Source organism: Cydia fagiglandana, chromosome 1 (genome assembly GCF_963556715.1).
Source record: "Cydia fagiglandana chromosome 1, ilCydFagi1.1, whole genome shotgun sequence".
Taxonomy (NCBI): Eukaryota; Metazoa; Arthropoda; class Insecta; order Lepidoptera; family Tortricidae; genus Cydia; species Cydia fagiglandana.
Window position 1 is genome coordinate 11674597 of NC_085932.1, and position 23617 is coordinate 11698213.

At 37.7% G+C, this 23617-nt stretch overlaps 2 protein-coding genes across 3 annotated transcripts in view; one reads left to right on the plus strand and one right to left on the minus strand.

Annotated features, from left to right (window-relative positions):
• Positions 1-11398, plus strand: part of LOC134664256 (transport and Golgi organization protein 1) — a 31933-nt gene extending 20535 nt beyond the window's left edge. Inside the window, exons 12-13 of the mRNA XM_063520804.1 lie at positions 9185-9300; positions 10287-11398. Coding sequence (XP_063376874.1) covers positions 9185-9300; positions 10287-10330 — 160 coding nt within the window. The 3' untranslated portion in view covers positions 10331-11398. The remainder of the gene's footprint in view (positions 1-9184; positions 9301-10286) is intronic.
• Positions 1-23276, minus strand: part of LOC134664220 (xanthine dehydrogenase) — a 165864-nt gene extending 142588 nt beyond the window's left edge. Inside the window, exons 1-8 of one of the 2 annotated variants that reach the window (XM_063520788.1) lie at positions 23120-23276; positions 17782-17936; positions 14969-17165; positions 14479-14787; positions 14048-14385; positions 12728-13532; positions 12474-12641; positions 11938-12005 (exon numbers count right to left, since the gene is read on the minus strand). In XM_063520788.1, the coding sequence (XP_063376858.1) occupies positions 11955-12005; positions 12474-12641; positions 12728-13532; positions 14048-14385; positions 14479-14787; positions 14969-17165; positions 17782-17936; positions 23120-23194 (4098 nt within the window). In that variant the 5' untranslated portion in view covers positions 23195-23276 and the 3' untranslated portion in view covers positions 11938-11954. Of the gene's footprint in view, positions 1-11287; positions 12006-12473; positions 12642-12727; positions 13533-14047; positions 14386-14478; positions 14788-14968; positions 17166-17781; positions 17937-23119 lie in introns of those variants that run through there. The other variant, XM_063520786.1, reaches the window with a different exon arrangement.
• Between the last annotated feature and the right edge of the window lie 341 nt (positions 23277-23617).

Below are 23617 nucleotides of genomic sequence, written 5' to 3' on the forward strand. Positions count from 1 at the left end.
CTTAATGAACTTTGATTGACTTTTGTATGAAAAGCGAACCACCTTAAAAGAAAACCTTAATATTCAAAATATAGCCCATCATATTCTATAGTCTTAACCCAACGTTCAGCCAACTCTTTGAGTCCTTGATAAAACCATTCTTTGGGCTTAGATGCAAAAAACTGCCGCACTGCATTTTCAACATCTTCTTTTGACTCGATTTTTTTCCCACGAAGGAATTTTGCCATGGATCTAAATAAATAGTAATCTGACGGTGAAAGGTCCGAACTAAATGCTGGATGTGGCAGGAGTTCAATACCACCAAGTTCATCGATCTTAGCCCGTGTAACTTTCGCAGTATGTGGTCTAGCATTGTCTTGTTGTAAGAGCACCTGGTTTCGATTTACTAAACCTGGATATTTATGCGATAGAACCTCATACATTCGTGTCAGTTGGCCACAATATATCTCGGCAGTGATAGTTCGGGCCTCTGGAATTATCTCGAAATACACCAAACCTTCATAATTCCACCAGACACATAACAAGACTTTTGACTCAAATCGACTTCTTTTCGCGACAGGTTCAGGTGATTGATTCCTGTCCAACCACTGATGAGTCATGTCTGGGTTGTTCATGTAAATCCATTTCTCGTCACAAGTAACGATTCGTTTAAGAAAACGATCGCCTTGCGGCAGGGCAAGGAGTTTTTTGCAAACCTCTACTCGTCGTGTTGCCTGAACTTCGTCTAATTCATGAGGCACTATTCGACAACTTCTATAGGTCTTACCTAATGACTTTAAGTGGCGATGTATAGTGTCTTTAGAAGGTCCAAGTGAGTCCGATAATCGACGAGTGCTGGTACTGGGTTGGTTTTCAACAGCTTCCTTTGTAGCCTCAATATCCCACACGGGTGGCCGACCAGAGCGCGGTCGATCTTCAAGGGTCAAATCTCCACTATTAAAACGATTAAACCAACGCTGTGCCGACCGTTCATTTATCATGTCTCGCCCTTCAACTTCACATATTTTTCTTGCTGCTGCAGCTGCTTTAAATTTTTGTTTCCAATAATGTCTCAACAATACACGAATTTCGTATTTGTCGCCCTCCATATTTTTTATTGTCTAAACGTGTTACGCCGTCAATTAACTAAGACAGTATGACTTAAATATAGTACAACAATCGCACTCTTTACAGAACTAGATAATTGTCGTAACAGGTTACGACTTGCACAAATCGTGGTGTAGTACATTTTTAGTTACAAAACCCGACATTACTTATGAGACACCCTCAGTAAATCGACTGACCAAAAAATACTACAATTCTGAGATTTTATCTGGCTTTTATGTCCTCCTTACCTATTACTACTTTCTTAAGAGGGCGTAGAGGAGGGTAAATTTTCAGATTCTGTCAAATTACCCCATTTCACACACAAACGCAGCTCACGCACACTACCTCAATTTACTGGGACAGGTCAGTGACCCCTAATGTTTTTTTAAAGGTGCTGCTTCGAGTTTAGTGTTAACTACTAACCTTCTTTGAGGAATTCAAACTGTCACAGCTTTCCTTTGTGAGAAGACAGAGAAAAAACACTTTTTTATATATAGCTTTCCTTGTTTGTTCATGTCATGTCATAGGTATGTGACGTATTAGGTAATTAATTATTTTCGTTGTTGACTTTTGTATTAAGATAGGTTCAAAACGGCGACGCTCTTAACTGTCCATCGGTGGACCTTATGCCTTTTGTAATAAGGTTTACGGACTGTCAGTTAACAGTGTGGTGGTGGGCAATGGTAGGTATGCGGTTTGTAGACAGACCGAATTAAACCTAGGAGTTTTATTATTAAAAATATAAGAAATCATCTCATCTATCTACTCGAAAAAAGTGGACTATATCTAAAATTATCCCTTTATTACTTATAGGTCTTGTAACATATTTTTTTACAACTAAAGACGCTTATTTAATTTCACTTATAACTTAATTTTTAAAGCTCTGTTAATAATAAAGCTTTAAAAACATCTAATAAAATTCAGGTACTACACTTATACTTTTGTAAGTCAGTAAGTGATGCTTACTTAAAACTTATTGGGAAATCAAATAACTCATAATTACCTATATTAAAATATATAAATGTACTATTTCATCTCATTTCATCCCAATCCGCATTGGGCTAGCGTGGGGACTATAGCCCAAGCCCTCTCGCGCATGAGACGAGGCCTGTGCTCAGCAGTGGGACGTATATAGGCCGAAATGATGATGATGATTTCATCTCATACGTTCAATAAGGCCCAGGACCGGGCCTTGTCACCCGCACTGACAGAGGGCCTTTTTAGCCCTATATAATATTAAAGAACTGTGTCCCGGATAGTATGGGTTCTGGTCCATGGCGCGTCTTGAAGTAACTTATACAGTGTGTAATCGTTAAGTGTAGCCAGGCTATAATTCCGTAAATATAACAGATATCAGAAAACTTCAAATTGATATCAAAAGTGCGTTACCCAATGAGTAAAATTACATTTATAACTTTTTTTAAATAAAAGTAGAAATATCTCAAACATTAACTTCAAACCCTCCCATACATTTAGTACGACGACTCACCCCTCAAAGAACGTCGGTGTCCTAAGAGACAAAACTGCTTGAGATTCATTATTTGCGATAGTAAACTGTAATAGAATAATAAAACTACCGTTTATTAAATAATAATCTCAAGCAGTTTTATCTCTTACGACACCAACGTTCTTTGAGGGGTGAGTCATCGTACTAAATATTTAGGAGTTAGGGAGGGTTTAAAGTTAATGTTTGGGATATTTCTGCTTTTATGAATAAAAATATTAATGTATTTTACTCATTGGATTACGCGCTCTCTATATCAATTCGAAATTTTCTGATATCTGTTATATTTACGGAATTATAGCCTGACTACACTTAACGATTACACCCTGTATATCATTAGATAGTTCATAGCCTATATCGATAGAATATATCGTTCTTATGAGCGTATTTGGTGGGCATACCTTATTATTAAAAAAGTCTACTGCTTTATACTCGGAGTAATTAACAATGGAGCCGCCATTAACAGGCGTTCCCCTCTGTCGAAAATAGGCGGCCAATGGTCAACCACATGTCAACCATATGTATGGACTGACGTTTGGCTGACTTGACGTACCTATACATTTGATGTGCCCCTCCCCCGCAAAAAACGGCAGACTATTTTGTACCGAAAATTTTAGACATGGCGTCTCCGTTGGTTATATCCTCTAAGGCTTTATAATAGGGTGGCACTGGTGGCAGAAACTCATTTCATTTGTAAAATTATCACCTGTAATTTATCTGTAAAATATAAAAACATTGTATTCACACTTTTCAAATGCCAGATGATTATTTTATGGCTGCTATTTAACTGATCACCAGATTTAATAAAATTTAATACCAAAAAAATCTACTTTACCACCCTAAAATAATGAATGATCACCAAAATGATAACACCATTTTAATGTGAAATGATTACCAATTTTAATACATTTTACTATCCTATTAAAGGAAATGACACCAAATTAATCATTATTAACCCAAAAATTGTAAATAATTATCAAATTTCAAACCCCAATTTAATGTCAATTGATAACCAAATTTTTACATCGTGCTATCCTATTGAATAAAATGACACCAAAATAATCATTGTATACCCAAAAAAAGTAAATGACCACCAAAATTAGAACTCCATTTTAATGTAAAATTATAACCAAATTTTTAAATCTTGCTATCCTATTAAAGCAAAGCAAAATTTTCTAGTAGCATTTCGTTTCTGTATGGGTTGCAGATCAAACCTAACCTAACCCACTTTTCTAGTAACATTTCGTTTCTGTAAGGTTCGCAGTTCAAACCTAACCTAACCCACTTTTCTAGTAACATTTCGTTTCTGTAAGGTTCGCAGTTCAAACCTAACCTAACCCACTTTTCTAGGAGCATTTCTTATCTGGAAGGGTCGCAGTTCAAACCTAACCTAACCCACTTTTCTAGTAGAATTTCGTTTCTGTGTGGGTCGGAGTTCAAACCTAACCTAACCCACTTTTCTAGTAGAATTTCGTTTCTGTGTGGGTCGGAGTTCAAACCTAACCTAACCCACTTTTCTAGTAGCATTTCGTTTCTGTAAGGGTCACAGTTCAAACCTAACCTAACCCACTTTTCTAGTAGCATTTCGTTTCTGTAAGGGTCGCAGTTCAAACCTAACCTAACCCACTTTTCTAGTAGCATTTCTTTTCTGTAAGGGTCGCAGTTCAAACCTAACCTAACCCACTTTTCTAGTAGCATTTCTTTTCTGTAAGGGTCGCAGTGTTAACCTAGCCCACTTAACTGATAGCAGTACAAACCTAACCTAACATACTTTTCTAGTAGCATTTCAGTATGCCTACCTAAGTTATGCGGTGCGGGGTACGGGGGTTGAGCGGGAGGGGCTAGTAATTTTGGCATCATTTTACTTTATTTGGTAATATGTATAAATTTTTTGGTATCATAGTGGTTTATTTAGGTGAAAATATCGCATTTATTTGGTCTTCAAGATTTGGTGATCATTAATGATTTTTGGTAATCATTCAATATATTTGGTATTCGAATACAATTTGAAGTGCAGTCGTAATTAAAATGGTGGTACATTTGTAATTTTAGGCCTTATTTTTTTGGTGTTCAGTAATTTTTTTGGTAAGCATGATTTTTTTATTTAGGGTACCAAAGTATTTTTTGGTGGTCATTATATTTGTAGCCTTATTTTATTTAATTTTATTTCAATATTTAATGTTTGACTTGCCACGTGCGGTGCCACAATTATTATTCAGAAAAAATATATGAGTGCCTATTTTATAGTGATACTTTTTAGAATGGAGAATAAATGAGCAAAATTTAACAATTTTTTTATTTAGTACAAATCACCACACTGTGATTGTAAAAAAATACATATAATATTCATTTATTGTGCAAAAATCAGTTTATTTGTATGAATCGTTATACATACCTATAACGATTATTTAAAAACTGAATTCCTCGTCCCTAGATTATACAAAAATGATATATAACTTGCCCTAGTTGCTAAGAGCATGAAGAAATATAGCATAGATTGGACCGGGGAGCCGACCATTTCCCCTCTTCCCTTATTTTTGGTATACGGTACGATCTCGTTGCTACCGGGCCTTATCAGCCCATTATTTGGTAATAACGGTATGCAAGGCATCTAACACAACTAATAAAACCTCCATGAACAGAAATGGGTGACATATTTTATAAGATTTGACAGTATCCAAGAAGAATCTTCAGATTCAGAATCATTAAACGGCAACTAAGCCACTAGTATTGGGTTGCCTATAATCATTTTTCTGTGAATGTACTCGTAAACCTCTATCCGTTAGTATGCGATTCATTAATGGACGCACCATGGCCCAAATGGGGACACAGTTCTTTAACACGTAATGTTAATAATCAGTGAACATTATTAATTACGCTCAAATGCTTAAGTTTCAGTACAGGTAAAAGTACATATGAGCTGTACTTTTAATTGTTAGTACAATCGGCATCAAATAGATAGTGACGGCCAAAGTGACCAAATATAGTTATAGGATCTAAATGTGAACGAATAAGGTCAGGTGAGGCATATAAGGCCCACCTTTATATTAACTGAAATAGTTTTATTAATAATCAGGATATTATGACCAAACCAATTCAATATATATTTCTCATTTGTTCATGTTTCTTACACTGCTACTGTTGCTGTTACTGTTACCGACACAAACACCAGAGAGGAGGAGATCAAAATACGCATCCAAAACGCCCTGCGGTGCAGTGCAGCCCTCCACAAAGTGTTGGTGTTCGGGCTTCTCAGCAAACATACAAAGTTACGGATATATAAAACCGTTATACGGCCTATCCTAATGTATGGCTGTGAGGCCTGGTCCCTAACACTAAAAGAAGAAGGTCAGCTCCTGGTAGCAGAGAGAAAAGTTTATCGCAAGATCCTGGGACCTATTCAGAGAGATAACGGCACCTGGAGGATCTGGAAAAATGCCGAGATCGAGGAGTTAGTGGCCGAACCCAATATCATCGGCGAAACGAAAGCGCACAGACTTCGCTGGTTCGGTCACCTACTCTGAATGGGAGAGGATCGGGCTGTCAAGAAGGCGTTCTTGGGACGTCCGACTGGTAGCCGTCCGGTGGGTCGGCCCAGGTATCGCTGGGAAGACAGTGTGGCGGCGGATCTACTTCAGCTTCGCGTCAGTAACTGGCAGGAAGTTTCGCAGGAGCGGGACAAGTGGCACGCTCTCGTTTCGGAGGCCAAGACTCTCTTTGGATCGCTGAGCCAAAATAGTTAGTTAGTTAGTTCATGTTTCTTAATACAGCTTTTGAAAAATCCATTTTATAAAAAAAACATACCATGTTGGTTCGGAACCGGGCCTTGTTACTGGCACTGACAGTGGGCCTTCTTACAATTAGTCATAGTACAAGTTCAAGAATAACAGAAAATACTACCGGGCCTTATTAGCTTTTATCATGAATTAATTTCATCTTAGATTTAAAATGGTCTATAGTAAAATACGGCCTACATGAGTCATGGAAAAACAAATTGTATTTTATTTAGTACCTATTTGTTGTTCAAAATCTTCAGTAAGCTAACTTATAAGACTCTTTCTATTATAATTAATCTAGATTGACAGTTTACTTAGCAAATTGTACTTTTACCTTTAGGTTTTATGTCGGAAATATTTCACCCAATTTGTACTGAAACATAAGCATTTGAGCGTAATTAATGATGTTTACTGATTGTTAATCTTAAATATACCTATTATGTAGGGCACTTAAATTATTTTAGCGGACCAAGCGGATGTGTATGTTTGTGGACCACTTTTTTATTTAAATAATTAAATTGTAATTCATTCAAAAAAAGCTATTACAATTAGGGATTTAGATACCTCACCTACCTTATTACAAAGCATTACAAAAATGTCCAAAGGCCAAAGCCACGCCGATAAGACATAAGACCTCATAAACGACTTCATAAATATAAACGTTCACTGAAAAAACCCAAATTCATTTCTGATAATTTTATTTCGTTACTGAGTTATCGTTTTGCACCGAATATCAATGAAATAAAAGCACGTTGTTGTTTGATAGATACATTTATATAAACATCGTCACATGAAACCAATATAGGTACTCGTAAACCAGACCACTGCGATGCCACTGGCTTTAAATATCGTTCTTTCAACTGATGATATAGCCACAAAAACCCGCTGAAACTGCAGGTCGAGTCTTGATTTCAATTTCTTGATGATATATCATTGCATTAACTTTCAAAGCACATGATAGATCTTAGAATAGCAACAAAACTGGTTGAAACTAAGAATTTTATTGCTGAAATTATGTGAACAACATTGCTTCGTCTTCATAAATAAAATTTTAATAGTTTATATTGTTTAGGCTAAAATGTGAAGAATTTTGTTGATAAATTGTTTATCTAGTATATTGACATTATGTCATATATGTTTTTAAAATGACGTAATATGAATACCAGCACAATGAAAATTTATTCCAATAAGAAATAACAAATCTTCAAACTTTTTTCATTTTAAGTGAATTAGGAAGAAGCTAATTATACTGATTTGGTTGTATTAATATATTTTATTAAATAATTTGTCATATTTTTTAAGTATTATGACTCGTGAATAAAAATAAATCGAAATTTTAATGACTCTAGATCTCCGTGTGACGTTATTTATTTACCCTATTAATTTTGAACACAGTTTTTCACTGGTATCATCATTCGTATACGGACATGAATTTCTGTCAATATATATGCCAAATCGAACTGTCAACTTGGAAAAAAGAAGTACGCGTCCGCTTCCATCGGCCCACAGCGGGCATCTGAGGAGAAGGAGAATTTGACAGATATGGCGGATGTATGGAAATTATACGAAAGTTTACGTTTACGATTGAATTTCACTGTAGCCTTTAAGAGGAAAAATAGGAAAAGCCTGATTCGTTGTAGTCCAGTTATCTGGCTTTCGAAATCACTCGATTTTATAGCATGAGCATCGATTTTTTTATACAAATTTTACTAAACGCTGACACTCGTTCATCACGTTTTAGGTACAACTTTGCATAAGTGTATTTATTATATTGTAAAACATTTCAGATTTTCAAGGGTGATTCGTTGTAAACACACTCTTTGGGATATTAATGACATTTATTATATTTTTTTTTATCAAGAGATGTGAACGCTAGCGACTAAACGGTGACTGCCTTTTTCGCTGATTTTGCTCGATGCAGTCTTAATCTGTTGACATCAAATAGCCTTTTCAAGATAAACAGAAACAGACATACTAGTTCTAGATTACCTCACTCATTTTGTGATGACACAATATTGTTATTTTCGAACATAACACCGAACTCGAAGCGCAGGCAAAGTGTCTCCGTTTCAGTTTGGGCAAATTTGCTTTGATATATCCGGTTGTACTCTCCTTGGTACAACTAACTAAGTAAGTACGAGTGAACGAGTGTTCCTTCTGCTGTTTTCGTGATCTCGACTGAATACGAGTCACGAATTTTCCCTATGAATTTACTTTAGTGTAAAGTCTCGCTAGAAAATTCCCGAAAACCGTAGACTTACGCATCGCTCGACGATTATATGATGATATCGGCACTGAGATGTCGTCACTTCAACAACAGTGATAGCAATTGTTTTACTAAAAGATTAGCTCGTGAGATGACCTCTTGTTATCGCGCTCCAGCAGATGTTGTGAGCATATGAAAATTGCAAACAAGCTATTATCGTGTCATAGGCGCGTAGCGTAGGGACGTAGCTTAATTGATAATGTTCTCGTTGAATAATCATTCGAGGTCTTCTGTTTGGATACCTAGATCTTTAGCATTATAATAGCAGCAGCATAGCATATAATTGGCTGCGAAACATCGTGCTGCGATAAAACGCGCCAGCAATGGATTTTCATACAACATTGTCGACCAGACCGTTTATAACTACATCGCACGTAATCTTTTAGGGCTGATTTAGACGGCGCACGACCTCACATGCGATTTTAGTTACATTGCGGTCTTTTGGTTACGTCCAATTCCACCGACCGATCAAAAACCGCAATGTAATGAAACTCGCATGCTAGTTCTCGCATCGTCTAAATGAGCCCTAATGTATGTACTATCAATAAACAGATATGAAGAAGGGCGCGGGTCTCGGGCGCGCAACGGCCCCGGCGACACGGAGACCGAGTACAACTCCGACAGCCCGGCCCGCCAGCGCGCCCGCCGCCGGAGATACTCGCATTCGGGTATGCTAACAACTAACCAACCAACCCAAGGTTGGTTGGTTGCCAACTTATGTTACAATTATCTTCTTAAAACGCTACCCGCGACGGACAGCGTGGCGGGTGCCTAGATGCCTAGCCAATTTGCCAACATTGCGCCGTAGCGCTATACGCTAACGTCTCTCTGTCGCACTAATATGTGATAGAGAGATATTACCGTTCCGTTCGCTACGGCACTTAAGATTGACATCTTGGCTAGGCTCTCTGGTCTGCTTAAACATAAGTCGTCCGCGGTGGACGACTGCCAAGTATCATAGGGTGGTATTCCACCTCCAATGTATATTGAGGCTCGCATTTTGCTTTAATGAGAGAGCGAGATGCACTGACATTGGACAAAGAAATTGGACAGGTGAAATACCACCCATACATACAGTATTAGATTGACTAAACTCATAAGTATTTTTGTTCTTGGTTTTCAGCTTTTTTTCTGTATGCGCCGCGACGGTTGAATGCCATATTACTAATATTTGAATACCAGTCGCCGTCGGCGGCGGGTGACCTTGGTCCGGCACAAGTTTACGCCGCGTGCGGCGGGTGAAGTAGACCGCCGCTCACATACATTTACGAACATAAATAGTAGTCGCCCGCCGCGAACGGCGTCTGGTCATTATATTCTACTTTCCCTTCCTTTAATATCCCCCACGGACGAAATCGCGAGCAGTTACAAGTTGTCAATAACTCAATATTGAATCTTATCGGAACGTGTGAAGGTTCATCTTGAACTGTACGTGCTCTCACATGTATCCACTGATACATGACAACACTTACAGTTTAAGATTCTACTCGACTGGTCACGGCATAGACTAGGAATCCTCTAGACCGAGTTTAAATCAATTATTTCAGGCAACCGATGATGCCAAAAATGCGGGGGTGCGCGGGACGGGGTGAGCGAAGTCCCGTGCCGTGATTGGTCCGTTCAAAGAAACGTAATAAGCAATTTTTTTTTCTAGGTCCTAGTTCCGGTTCGGGATGTTCGTCGGAATCGGACAAATGAACAGGTATCAGGAATTGTAAAGCGCATAGATCACTTCGCTGAGTATAAAATGCCAAACTGTACTTTAATCATACTTAAGAATTGCTCACATAATTCGAGACTTATGTGAACTAGGTACCTACTTATTATATTAAAATTTTATTCAGCCAGAATTATGTGTAAAAATCTATTGAAATTTAAGGTCTGGTATAGGTTTTCTGGTTACTTTATCTTAGTTTAGTTTGGTATTATGTGAGCTTCTTCATTCAAAGAATAAATGAATTAGATAAATACAGAAGAGGCTTGGAGGTCAAAAGGTAGGAATGAATATTAATTAGGTGTAAATATTTTTATTCACTTTAGCGCATGTAAGTATTCGTTTTATACGGTCGTGACACTACGATACCCTGAGCAAATGTTATATTAAATTAATAATTGTTTTATATGCATCAAATATGCTTCATGCACAAAAGTGAATGAATTTATGTAATGTTGACTAATATAGGCAGTTAAATACACACGTTCTGTGAATTAGAGCATCTTCATTAATTATTAAAAATGACATGATTTTATTTGATACCTATATTATTAAATTACGAATTAAAATGCTAGTAGACCACAAATTATACAAATTAATGCAAATAGTATAATTTATTTGCCACCTTATATGAATCATAAATGCGGTTGCTTCAAATTGAGGATCTTGGCATCTCGATTTCTTTTTTATCTAAACAAATTATGTCATAACTGCATGACATTTATAAGCAGTGGTAAACCTTAATCGCCATATTTCTACCATATCTATTAACTAGTCGCATATCCCCCATGGATGAATTTGGTTAGGTATATTATTCTTTCAACACTTTCACTACCTACTTACTCCTCTACTCGAAGCTGTTTACTGTTTCTTCTCAGTAACTAACTGAAGTGGCCTCAACCACCATTGTTACACCTTTTAAGATAAAAAAAAAATCAAAAAAGCACTGAAGTATTTTATTGAACGAAAACGTTGTCAATATTAACATGCATATATTAAAGATTATAATAAAATAAAAAGTATACCGCAATATACGAATGCATTTAGCCGCACTTATTGCTGTTTTTTCTTTTCAGTACCTAGTAAAACTCTTGAAAATTTGACTTTTTCTCTATTGTTTATCAAAAAATTCCATACTGAAGCAATAACAATTTCCTCATAAATCAGTTTAGTCTGATTTTGTAATTTATTGTTTTGTTAGTCATTTAATTGTATTATAATAAATAATTTTATCTATTAATCGACTGAGTATTATTCTACAACACAACCTTTAGATAAATCGGAGTACTATTAAGAAGTTCGTGATAATCGTAATTGCGAAAATCAAAATGTATTCAGAGGTGCATATGCCGACATAGTGTCAGTTACCTATAAATTTGAAAACCAACATCACTGAGCAAATCAGAAGATATAATCGCTCCTTGAAAAACATAGTGTCACTATACGAAATTAAGAACCATTCGAATAGTGACGTTGATCCATTTTTGAAAAATTGGATTTTCAGGCAGAAATCATTTTGTATAGTGACACTATGTTTCTTAAGGAGCAATATCGGTAGAGCAACTCCTCGTTACCCTTTTATGTAGTGTAATTCCGTTCCGTTGTATGTTAGGGTACTACGTTCCACGGCACGAAGCTACCTTTCTTGGGTTGATCAAGCTGAAAAAAAAAAAACAAAATTAGTCCATATGATGTCTTTGTCCAATGGGAAGTATCCGTCCAATGTGTCTTGCGTCTCACATTTTGGTCAATAAGAGAGTGAGACGCACATACATTGGACTAAAATATTGGACAGGTGAGTTACCAAATCGACGGCCTCGTATTGAAGCACTAGAAAGTGTTGTTAAATTAAAACTGTCTAATTTGACAGTATTTGGAATTGAAGCAAGGAAGAAGGATCATTTAGAGGGCACAGCGTTCGTGTACAAAAAAATTAATCACGTATTACTAAGAAGCAGTGTGAAAGAGATACTTATGAAGTAGATGACGCTTCATGGCTCCATACATAATGCGGTACCTCTAGTTGACAATCCAAGAAACTACTAAGATGATACAATCACTGGTCATTCATTACTTTTATATTTGTTATTCAAATATTTAAAAGGTCCATTGATTATTTAAATGTACCTTCTGTGTGATATGATCTTCGCAAGCCATGCGAATACGCGCCGAAGTCGCCGGCGCATCCATGTAGAAGTCCACTGGAACACCCGCGTCGGCGCGCGCAGCGCGGATCGCATCCTTGATCGCGAAGAACACAGACGACGCCAAGAACAGTGGAGGCTCGCCCACGGCCTGCAACAGGGAACACTATAGACCTGATACGATAAACCTAATGAATGTCATTATTTAAAATGCACCTGTGACGTGACCTGACTTACCTTTGAAGAATACACAGCTCGGGGATTTGGAGCTCCTTTCAGTAACGATACGTTGAATTCCAGCGGAATATCTCCAAAACCAGGTATTTTGTACGCCCCAGGACCTCGTGAGAACAATGTTCCATTAGGTGAGTAAATCAATTCTTCGATAGTAAACAGGCCCTGGCCTTGCACAAAACCGCCTTCAATCTGTCCGATATCTATAGCCGGGTTCAGACTTTCACCCAAATCCATGACGATGTCTGATCTAATCACTTGATGATCGCCACTGAGGCAATCGACTTCAACTTCCGAGCAAGCCACTCCATAAGTGAAGTAGTTGAAAGGTACTCCCTCGTTTTTCTGGAAATTGTATCCGATGCCTGGTGTGGCATGAAAACCTGTAGAGGATAAGCTGACGCGATCTAAATAGGCAGCTAAAACCCAGTCTTCCCATTTTCCTTCTGGTTTCTTCTCCTTGTAGGGTTGAAGACGTTTCATGATGGTTTCACAAGCTTCCAGAACAGCCATGCCGTTGAGGTCAGAGCCAGCGCTAGCTGCTGTGGCCGATGTATTAGGAACTTTATCAGTGGCAGTGTCAGTGATATGTATTTTAGATACATCGATGCCTAGAGCTCGCGACGCCACTTGTATCATTTTGGTGTGAAGACCTTGGCCCATCTCGGTGCCTCCGTGGGACAGAAGCACTGACCCATCGACATAAACTATGAGCAGAGCACCAGCTTGATTAAGTAATTTTTCTGTGAATGCAATTCCGAATTTTGTGGGTATGATGGATATGCCACGTTTTCTCCAACGGTGTTGTCTGTAATATTGAAAATATTTATACTATTAAATATCTTCTTCCTCGCGTTATCCCGGCATTTTGCCACGGCTCATGGGAGCCTGGGGTCCGCTTGACAACTAATCCCATGATTTGAGGTAGGCACTAGTTTTTACGAAAGCGACTACCATCTGACCTTCCAACCCAGAGGGGAAACTAGGCCTTATTGGGATTAGTCCGGTTTCCTCACGATGTTTTCCTTCACCGAAAAGCGACTGGCAAATATCAAATGATATTTCGTACATAAGTTCCGAAAAACTCATTGGTACGAGCCGGGGTTTGAACCCGCGACCTCCGGATTGCAAGTCGCACGCTCTTACCGCTAGGCCACCAGCGCTTTTTTTATACTATATATTTATACTATTAAATATGTAGATAACTAAGTTTATACATATGTAGGTACATTTACAACGTTGATTTAGTAAACATTGGGCACATTACATCGCACGGGCACGTGTTCATAATATGGCCTGAATTCGTAAATTTGTTATACTCACTTGTTAAACTTTTGAATATTTTTCTTCCTTTCAGCTAAGTTACTTTTTTCAACACATTCGTCCCAACATCTCTGCAACGTGCAGTGCTCTAAAACTTGCCCGTAGTGCGTGATCTGGTTTTCTGTGTACAGATTCAGTCTACTAATTTCTTCCATGCTTTTTCCAAGTCTCATCGCCAGGTCTTGGACCATGTTTTCGGCGCCAAACATTCCTTGTGGCCCTCCGAAACCTCGGAATGCTGTGTTGGATGGTAGATTTGTTTTACATATATGTCCCGTAACCTCTACATTGGGAATGTAATACGCGTTCTCATAATGGAACATGGCTCTTTCAACAACCTGAAAAGTAAATATTCGGTTGTGTTTAAGAATACCTTAAATATATTTGGACCACAAATAAATTAGATTAGCTTTGGGTTATTTAGTACTCACTGGTCCTGATAAGTCAATTGAGTATCCTCCATTGTTGTAAATATTGACAATAGCTCCCATAATTTTCCCCTTCTTTGTTGCTGCAACTTTGTACTTGATCAAAAACGGATGTCTAGTGCCAGTCATCTGCATATCTTCGTCTCGGTCGAGCATACAACGTACTGGCTTCTGGAGTTTGTGGGCAGCGAGGGCCACAGGCAGTGCTACCAGCATGCCTCGTGACTCTTTGCCACCGAAGCCTCCACCCATCCTCTTAACACGACATGCGATCCTATTCATCGGCACGTGTAAAACATGACTAACCAATTTCTGAAATTACAAAAGCGAGTTAGTATTTGAATATAGGTCGGTCAGTGCCCAAATGTCGCCATACTGATTGTATAGAAAAATGAATACTTATGTTAGGGAACCGACTGTACATAGCTAACTACAAAATTATATTAAAACAATTAAGCGTCAAGTTAAAACAAAAAGTAGATGGGGTACATACGGCTATTTCTGATGGATGCTGGCTGGAGCAGAATATTTCCATTTCGTCATCTTCCTTTTTAGGAATGGCAAAAGCTGCATGTGTTTCCAGATAAAAGTGTTCTTGTCCTCCCATTCGACACTGACCTTCAATAATAATGTTGTTTGGGTCTTCAAATACTTTTTTCACGTCACCTCTACGAATTGTTTTTGGGTACTGCGGGTAAAATGATTTTTTCTCAATGGCATCTTCAATTGACACAATGATTGGTTGCAGTTCCTCGTATTCTACTTTTACTTTCCTGGCAGCATCTTGAGCTGTTGTTTGATCTTTTGCTACAATCACTCCAATAGTTTGGCCCTGACTTATAACTTTCTCAGTAGCAAATAATTCCTCATCGTGAAATATTGGTCCAATTGTATTCTGTTCAGTAGTTACGTCTTTAGCAGAGAAATAAGCCACAACTCCTGGTTGTTTCAGGGCGTCAGTTGGATCTACTGATAATAATTTTGCATGTGCTTTCGTACTGAGCACAAAAGCTAAGTATAATTCACCTTCCGCAAGTGGCATATCATCGCAATAAATTGCTTCTCCGGCAGCTTGTTTGTAAGCTGACATGTGAGTGATTGGTCTACCCACGGCATCACTTGGAAGTTGCTTGTCACCTACAAGATCAAAATATTGGGAGCTTTTGGGCATGACACCATGAAATTGCTCAGCACCGCTGCTGTGGTACGGGATAATCAGTTCTTTCTGTAAATAATCTTTTGTCATTTCCTTACTTATTGCTAAGTATGCTTTAAAGAACAAACTCATGGTTAGAGCTCGTCTGAATTGAATGTTTCCTCCAGGTGCTGAGGGAGCCAGCGGTAATTCTTCGATCATGTGTGAGTACGCTTTTTCGAGCATGTCTTCATTCCATATTAGTCCGTTTAATGCTTTACTTGTCTTAGTAGCGATCGTAGTAACTGGGGCCATGCCACCAAAAGCTATGTTCATACGCTTTATAATGTTGGTGTTATCTTCAAATTGAACGTTTATTGAAGCTGTCACGATAGATATATCATCCTCTCGTCTTTTAGCTTGCTTGTATGCTTTTACATATTGAAACCGCGAGGAAAATGGAATTTCAATTGACAACAATATCTCGTCTGATTTTACGACGTTTCTTCTATATCCAGTGAAAAACGTTTCATCCATTAATACAGAACGATGGCCATCTTTCTTACTTAAGAGATTAAGTTTTACCTTTAGGGACATTAATATCGGATTTAGGTCAGAAATAGGACTTCCAGTCATTATATTGCCTCCTATAGCGGCTACATTCCGAATCTGTTTGCCCGCAAACCAATTCAGCATATCTATAATGGTTTTAAGTGTTCTAGTCTTGTACTTCGGTAGGATGTCGATTGCTTTTCTGAAATTGTTTTCTACTTCCATCAATGTTACGGCAGCCCCGACAGTAAATCCGTTATCAGTTTCAATAATATTGTTCATTTCTGGGACACAGTTGGGCATGATTATGACTGGATACACAAAATGTTTAAACTTAACTTCTACACCAACTTCTGTATTACCAACAACAATTTTTGCATCAGGGAACTGTTCTTTTAGTTTCAATATTGAATTTAATGTTGTTGGACGATACCATTTTACGCGTTCACCTCTGAAAATTAGGTATTGATCATCGTAAGCTGAGGATAATTTCAGTTCAGGTGGAAAGATTGGTTCTTGGCTAGGGTCATATGGCAAGAAAGATGATCTCTCAAATATAAACTCGGTTTCGCCTTTGTATTCATCTTTGTCTTTATTTTTGCAGCAGTCTTTACCCATGGCACATACACCATTTGAAGTTCCATTCGAAGTTCCGTTCGAAGTTGCATGAGGCATACCGTTAGCAATTCTCTCTGACTCCCAATCTTCAATGAACGTTTTGTATCCCTCTATAATGGCCCTGTACCCCGTGCATCTGCATAAGTTGCCCTGGAAGGCGACCTCCATGTCTGAGTATTTTATTTTGCTGCAGCTTCTGAGTAGTGCATACATGGACATGACGATGCCTGGTGTACAGAATCCGCATTGGGACCCGTGTGCTTTGGCTATTCGTTCTTGGACGGGATGCAGCTTTGTTTTAGTTGAGCCTATCCCTTCGACTGTCGTCACTGCCAGCCCGTGCATTGCGCATAATGGTGCCAAACAGGCGTTTACTGCCAAGTGACTGAATCGGAATTAAGGTTTTCATGTTACAGATAGGTACTACATGTATTGTTTTGGACACATATTTTTATAATCCCATGCTATGGTATCCGATCAATGTAAAATGTTTCTTTTTTAATCTACATAGTATCTACTAGCATTGCCTGCGGCTCTGCCTGCATATGATTTGGTTCGTACTGTGACATATCAAAAAATAAAGTAACATATATACACCTAACCCGTGTCCGTCCTCAGGGATTAACAGCAACACGTCAACACCACTCAAAAACGAACAAATGATTTGTCAGTTAATAGCGTGGATGATGCAACATGCTTCAAAAGTCATACAGGGTAACGGAAATACAGAGTTATATATAGATTCATTAAACCCATACCTAGTATAGACGAATAAATCTCTATCATGACTACATAAGTACAGCGATAACTTTTATCATTGTCTTTTGTTTGCAAGTAGTACAGTAGGTACTCTCAAAACTATCGAAGGTTAAACTGTGTAACATAGATAAAAGTAATTTATAGAATAAGTACACAGGTGCTGCTATACTTATTGCCCACTCTTAACAATAAGACTTCTATATCGCTACACAGAGGTGTGGTTGTTCGACACAAAAGGATACATGATTTTTTTCTCGGCGCGATTATATTTAGAGACCATGACAGTGCAGGCGCCGCAGCCGCCCTCGGCGCAGCCCAGCTTCGTGCCCGTCAGGCGCAGGCGCTTGCGCAGGTACCATAGCAGCGTCCATTCCGGGTCTGGCTTCGGTTCCACCACCTGAAAGTTAATTTATGTTTTGTAAGCGTGGTAGATATATGTGTCGTCCCACGGGTAAAGGTACCTTATGGCGGTTGGCGCTGACGCTATTATTAACACCGCTCCAATATTATTGCGCCGCTATGCGACGTAAGCGCCGGCCGCCATAAGGTACCTTTTTCTGTGGAACGTCACATATGTAGGTATTTGAATGAATTAGGTACCTATCTGAGATGTGTAGGTGTATGCACCTATACATTTTAAAAGGTTCTTTTTATGATTTAGGAGGCAAACGAGCAGGCGAATCGCCTATTAATGGTAAGCGAATACTGTCGCCCATAGAGACCCGCGCCACCAGAGGAGTTGTATTGTAAGTACCGGCCTTTAAGATGGGAGTAGTACGCTCTTTTCTTTTTTTCTTATATCTAAAATTGTTTTTATTTGGATTTCAAATGCATCGCCTACAATCTTTTCTGCTTTGCCCTAAGGTTGACTGGTAGAGAAAACCTCATGGCAATTAGTTATCATGTTGTACATTAAGTTTTCCTTCTATACAATGCATTAAAGTGTAAATAAATAAATATCTCGACTTCATATTCATAAATAGTATGTATTTCATTACTTCGTGTCCATAACTTGTAGTTAAATATGACTGTTCATAAAATACGTCCTAGCATCTTATTTATTTTAAAGATTGCATTATTTTCGTTCTTTGGATCGGTCGATAATTAATGGCACTATATAATGTTGAGAAACATTGTACTTACTTAACGATTTATTATCTACTAATATCAGAGTTATTAATCAATCAATAACTCTTTGTTAATACGAGTATTCAGTGTGTAACCTACATTTATAGGTAGGTACCTATAGATACACAGAATAAATTCGACCGCAAAATTGTATCGAAACTGATTAGGAACTGAGGTAGTGGAGAGTATTATCTTAGACACACAAACCTACGGCTCGATTCGGGAAATGAATGGGAGACTCACTAGATATGAAATAGTAAAGATATGTGACGTTCCACGGAAAAAGGTACCTTATGGCGACTAGCGTCGCGATTCGGGAAATGAATTAGAGATTCACTAGATATGAAATAGTGAAGATATATTATCTTTACTATATCGTATCTAGTTAATCTCTAATTAATTTCCAGAATAGCGCCGCTATTCTCATGCATTTTCATAGCCTTGCGCTATTTATAGCAAATAATCCATACTAATATTATAAATCCGAAAGTGTGTCTGTCTGTTACCTCTTCACGCTTGAACCGATTTGGTATTTGATATAGAGATGATTTGGGCCCCGACACAGACGAAGTCGCGGGCATAAACTAGTATTTTATAATTACATAACGGTTGTACCTATGATACGTCTTAACTTTATCGACATTGAGTTTATCCTTAGATTTAATTGCCCAGTCCGACCGGTGTGTCTTCATAGCGTGTAGGTACACTCCAATAACGCAAACTTTAGACTCCCAGGTCCTCTTTTTTTTTCAAGTTTAATTATCTAGATGACTTAATTGACTTTTTAAAGTAAAGGACAGTCAACGAGCTTGTAGCACAAATTTTATTTCTGACATAAAACTTTACACCTCGGGAGACAGAAGAATCAAATTCAAATATCAATAAAAAGCGGCCAAGTGCGAGTCGGACTCGCCCATGAAGGGTTCCGTAGCAGCAAGTAACATAATAAAATAGCGGTTTACGATTTATGACGTATTAAAAAAAACTACTTACTAGATCTCGTTCAAACCAATTTTCGGTGGAAGTTTGCATGGTAATGTACATCATGTATTTTTTTTTAGTTTTATCATTCTCTTAATATTTTAGAAGTTACTTTGGAAGTGTCTCTCGCGCAAACTATTCAGTTTATAAAAATATGATATTAAAAACCTCGATATCATTTTTGAAGACCTATCCATAGATACCCCACACGTACGGGTCCGATGAAAAAAAATATTAGTTTCATTTCTAAGTATGGGGAACCCCCAAACATTTTTGGTTATTTTCTATTATTGTGTGAATGTGAAATTCTTAATGCGGTTCACAGAATACATCTACTTACCAAGTTTCAACAGTATACTTAGTTCTTATGGTTTCGGAAAAAAGTGGCTGTGACATACACGGACAGACAGACAGACGGACAGACATGACTAATCCATAAGGGTTCCGTTTTTTGCCATTTGGCTACGGAACCCTAAAAATGACGCATTTACCTTGCATTTACCAACTTTTTAGGTATACTACCTACTTGCCACATGAATTTAAATGGATTACTTTGCATGGTAATATGATAACGCATAGGTATAGGAACCTACTTATATTAACGTATTTCATCGCTTTTTGTTGTGAAATTAGTTTCTAATGTACACCGCTGACAAACAAATATTTTAGGTACCTACCAAACATAATACCTATTACATATACATAACGCGTTCTAATTTCACAATCTACCTACGAGTATATACCTGAAACAATTTCATGGCGATATTGATGAAAGTATGTAATAGCATGAATTCCGTTTCAGGTGCAAATACCAGTGATATGAACCACTTCCCTGTTCATATTTTCCCGTCTAACACGTAGGTATTATACCTAACTCCATTTTCATGCACTTAACCAAACGATTGTTATCTAAATAATTTTATTCAATCACGGCCGCATTTTCAATGCAAAATTGAACAGGGAAATTCTCCCATTTAGGTAGTGCATAACGACCTGAAGATTTGAGTAGGTTACAGTAGTAGGCTATTTTTATTTCAACCTTTCTGAATTTAGCTTAGGGTGGTATTTCACCTATCTAATTTCTTTGCCTAATGTGTATTGCGTCTAACATTTTGCTTTAATGAAATGAGTGCAGAAGTTAGTTGCTCGCGCTGACACACATTCGTATAGTTCAGCTGCTCTCCTATAAGTACATACAGGCCGCACTTCTCAACTGATATTCGTAAGTGAGTTTTTGGGATTTTCGGGAAATGGTCCTTAGGTACCTAGTACCTACTTATTATCTTGCGATTAGTTCACTTAGCTTGACTAGGGGCCCGATTCGAATTTTGAAATAGACATCTATTAGATAATACCTTTTAGACATCACCAAGATACGATACGATAACGATATGTTTAAGATCTAACCTGTCAAATTTGACATTTGCGCGATTCTGGAGATACTCTTGAACGATTTCCATAGGATATGACTTAGAGATCCAATTCACATCTAATAGATATCTTACTCTATCTAACGTAAAAGTGACATTGGTTGCCCGAATTGCGCTGCAAAAGAGAACTAGTTGATATCTAAACTATAACGTATCTAGTACGTGTCGTCTCTCGTCTCTTGTGAATATCTTGAAGTTCGAATACGGCAGTAGCACGCTACACTTGGTATGCTACGGTTACGGTAGAGTAAGTAATAATGTTGCGTTTTGTGATTTAGGAGGCTGCGTTACGCCGTAACAAGCAGAGCATTACCCGACTCGCGTCAATCACAACATGCTCTTGGATAATATCAGGTTCAATCGGTGCGACCAGACCTTGGCCTATTCAGACATTGATAATCAGTTTTTAAGTTTGTTCATACATATTCACTTGCGTCTGGTAGCAAAGTGTGTAAACATCCCTTACACATTTTGAATCCAATCTTAAGAACTAACTACCTACCTACCTACTTTATAATTATCTAGATAAGTATCACATACGAAGAATTCCCAATGCGTTGAAAAAGTTTTATATGACTTTATAATCATAAAATAACACCGTGACACCACAGCCGATACTTGTTTTGCCGCAGAGAGCAGCGGGTCAGAATTATCGGGGTCAGCGGCAAAGAAACATTCCTCTTAAATCGATTGATGTAATATACTTTACAAGTTACAATGTTTTTATCACGCAATACTCGATAATCGCAATATGAGCAAAAATGCGCGTATAAATTAAATAGGTGGGTATTGTTTTGGTTTAGCATAATTTTGGGTTGAATGCGATGTGTTTTTGACAAATAAATATCTAAAATAGTCATGGTGCCTGCAGCTGTGTTGGCCGAACGTTAATGGCAATTAACCATTATATAAATTGAACCGTAAACTGTAACAGAAATAATAAACGCTAACACACCTGCGAAGTAACACCATAGGGCCTATGGTATAGGCATACGGAGTTATTAGGTACTCATTAAGTTATTATAGATAGATACTCATGCATACTCAACACAAGATACTCATGCAGGTTATCCTGAACAAATGTTGGTCAGTTTGAGGAGTACTTACCTGCAACTTATAGATGAATTTTTTGCTCGTATTACAGGACACACACGGTATATATGTACATACATATTACCTACAATTATGTAGGTGAGTAAGTAGGTAGAATTAATTAATACCGGGGCTACGGCCGGGGACTTTTGATATGTTCACCTCCTAACTAGTCCAAACAAAGTTACGGAGTCAAAAATTGTGTTCCTAGCCTTTCCCTCTATACCTTCTTATTGCCTGGCCCACTACTTATTTGATTATCTGTAAATGTGAAGCTACTATAAGTGCTGAAACCATAATTTTGTCGGTGTTGTTAATAATTTAGGCTTTCTTCTCTTCTCAGTGTTTGACATAGACAAAAATTAATAGGTAGGTATACATAATCCACAGTTACATAACACTGGCAATAATTAAAGTGCACATGGGTGCATATGCCTACTTGCCTAACAAAATCCGCGGAGAAGATGCCATATTATAGTACCTCCGTGATTAACTGATCAACAATGCGGTATTAAGTGGTCCATTTGTAGGTACTTGAACTAGGGAAAATGTGATTAAAATAGTACCTACCCACTTGAAAGTCTCTGGGTGATGTTGGAGATTTCTCAAAATCATGTATTTTGTTTTAATTTACATTACAAAACTATTTAATACCTATTTTGTATTTATTATCATACAAACAACAACAAATATATGAAAAATAAAACAAAAAAAAAGAAAACGAGGTAAGTATCACGATTATAAAAAATAATATCTGCACGTTTTCCCAGAGATAAGACCTGACTAGATCGATTTTTCGCCCTCGAAAACCCCCATACAGCTAATTTTATTGAAATCATTAGAGCCGTTTCCGAGATTCCCGAAATATATATTTAAATAAATATATAAGAATTTCTCGTTTAAAGGTATAAGATTTATAATAAATTACAATTATGAATCAAAACCATACCTTCTTTCCATTAACGTAAAACACTAGCACCGTGCTGACCTCGTCAACTTCTTCATCTGCATTCAATAACCCCATATTTTTATCAACATTTACGCCTGCGTTTCGATAAAAATATTTAATAAAAAAATATCACTTGTGATACGTCTTGGCTCTTTAGTAAGAAACTACTGACTGACGGACTGTATCACATTATGTCGACAGGAACGGAAAGAAGAAATAATAAATTGCTATCTAGCGGAAAATATGTCATACAAATCCCGCTCTTATACTAGGCTACAATTAGGGCCATATTTTCCTTAGCTCGCTCGCCAATAAATTAAATGATGATACAATTGGTTATGGATTTAAGGTTTCATTTTGCTTGGCAAAATCAACCCAAGATGCGCTCGAGTCGTGCCCCTCAGCAATCAAAGTCTGACATTACATTTGACGTTCGCTATCAGAACAAACAAGTGTCGTTATCTTTCTTATTCCACATGTAAATATCATATTTGTAAG